The sequence below is a fragment of the Apteryx mantelli genome, unplaced genomic scaffold (assembly GCF_036417845.1).
Source record: "Apteryx mantelli isolate bAptMan1 unplaced genomic scaffold, bAptMan1.hap1 HAP1_SCAFFOLD_40, whole genome shotgun sequence".
NCBI lineage: Eukaryota > Metazoa > Chordata > Aves > Apterygiformes > Apterygidae > Apteryx > Apteryx mantelli.
The window spans coordinates 2,300,968-2,302,728 of record NW_027118755.1 but is presented as its reverse complement, the minus strand read 5'-3'; the positions used below and the strand labels follow the sequence as shown (position 1 = coordinate 2,302,728).

Here is a 1,761-nt window from a genome sequence, read left to right as displayed (position 1 = left end):
AGATACTCAGAGTATTTCAAGTGGCATGACATACATGTCTGTATGTGGCCAACTGAAACCCACAGAAACAACTGAATCCCTCCCTGTTTATTGGCTTTAGGATAAGATGAATCATGCCTTGACTTCTCTTGACAGCTCTGACTGGGGGTGGGATTCAGCTGCTGAAAAGAAAAAGAAAAAAAATGAAAATCAAGTGACTTTGCAGGTAAATCACTCGAATAAAGGTGTTTTTATTGAAGTATCACTCTCTGGAGCTGCTTCTCTTTTCCAGCTAGATGAATGGGAATGGCTATTCCACCAACATATGTTCATCTTTTAGCACTGCTAATGCCCAAGATAGGAGAGATGAGACCATATCCAGTACGTAGGGTATTTCTGAAGGGACTCAGGCTGTTGGCAGTGAAAAGCAGATTTCTGCATAACACATTCTTGAGCCAAAAGCTCCTCTCATTGCATTGTCCATTGCCTACTACCCCACACAAGCTGCAAGGCAGAACATTTTCTGTGCTAGAAACTCTCTGGAGAAAAGTCTTCTCTTTAGAGCACGCTTCACCTCCACATTCCTCAGGGTGTAGATCAAAGGATTGAGGACTGGCGTGACAACATTATACATAAGCGTGGCTATCATTGTCCACCTGGGTGAATTCCCTGAAGAAGGTGGCACATAGTTAAAAATAACAGGGACATAGAGTAAGGCCACTACTGTGAGATGGGAGACGCAAGTAGAGAAGGCTTTCCTCCTGCCCTCCTTGGACTGGACTTTCAGTCGGAGGAAGGAAAAAATGTATAGGTAAGACAAGAGTGTGAAGACAAAGGGGCCTATTGCAAGACTCCCTGTGATGATGTTGAGAAGGTTCAGGTTGAGCTGGCTGCTATTGCAGGCCAGTCTCACCAGGGGCTTGATGTCGCAGGAGTAGTGTTGGATGTGGTTGGGGCCACAGAAATGGAGTCGGGAGGTCATGACTGTGTGCATCAGAGCATGAAGGAAGCCAATAGTCCAAGTGCCTACAGCCAGCAGCAGGCAGGCCTGTGGGCTCATGATCAGGGTGTAGCGCAGGGGGTTGCAGATGGCCACAAAGCGGTCATAGGCCATGACAGCCAGGAGGAAAGCTTCGCTGCTTCCGATGAAGTAGAAGAAGTGGAGCTGGCTTAGGCAGCCAGTGTAAGAAATGTCCTGGTGCCCTGAGAGGAACCCAGCCAGCATCTTGGGCATGGTAACTGTGGAGAAGAAAATATCCAGGCAGGAGAGGTTGCAGAGGAAAAAGTACATGGGGGTGTGTAGCCGGGTTTCACATATCACCACAATCATGATTGCCATATTCCCCAGCAGATTAGACAGGTACAGCAGTAAGAACAGCATGAACAGGAATTTCTGTAGCCCTTGAAGGCTGGTCAGGCCAAGGAGGATGAACTTCCTCACCTCTGTCTGGTTATCCATCCCTGCAGGGAAAGAGAATAACTTGGCAGTAACTTCCTGTCTTTCTGTCCTGAGCTGCTATATCCATTTCACAGAGTCATCTTCCATAATATGCATCATCAGCTGATGCTGCCTTATGAATGGAAGAGATCAGATACTGAGTCTGGAAAGGGACATGAAAGAATTCCTTGATTTCCCACCCCAGCTGTTTCAACAAATACTGGAACTGTTGTAACCTATGTGGTCAATACTGATGCTGGAACTGCCACCTGTGTACCAGCTCACTGAAAGGAATGGCATGTTTGAGAATAGCAAGCAAAGAAAATTATGAGAAAGAAAGGCAG

General features: G+C 46.7%; 1 protein-coding gene across 1 annotated transcript; it reads right to left on the bottom strand.

Moving 5' to 3' along the window:
* Positions 1-514: 514 nt before the first annotated feature.
* Positions 515-1,438, bottom strand: LOC136996493 (olfactory receptor 12D1-like; the record flags this gene model as incomplete). Its single annotated transcript, XM_067317416.1, has 1 exon — positions 515-1,438. A coding segment is annotated over exon 1 (924 nt), but the record flags the coding sequence as incomplete, so codon positions are not given.
* Positions 1,439-1,761: the final 323 nt, after the last annotated feature.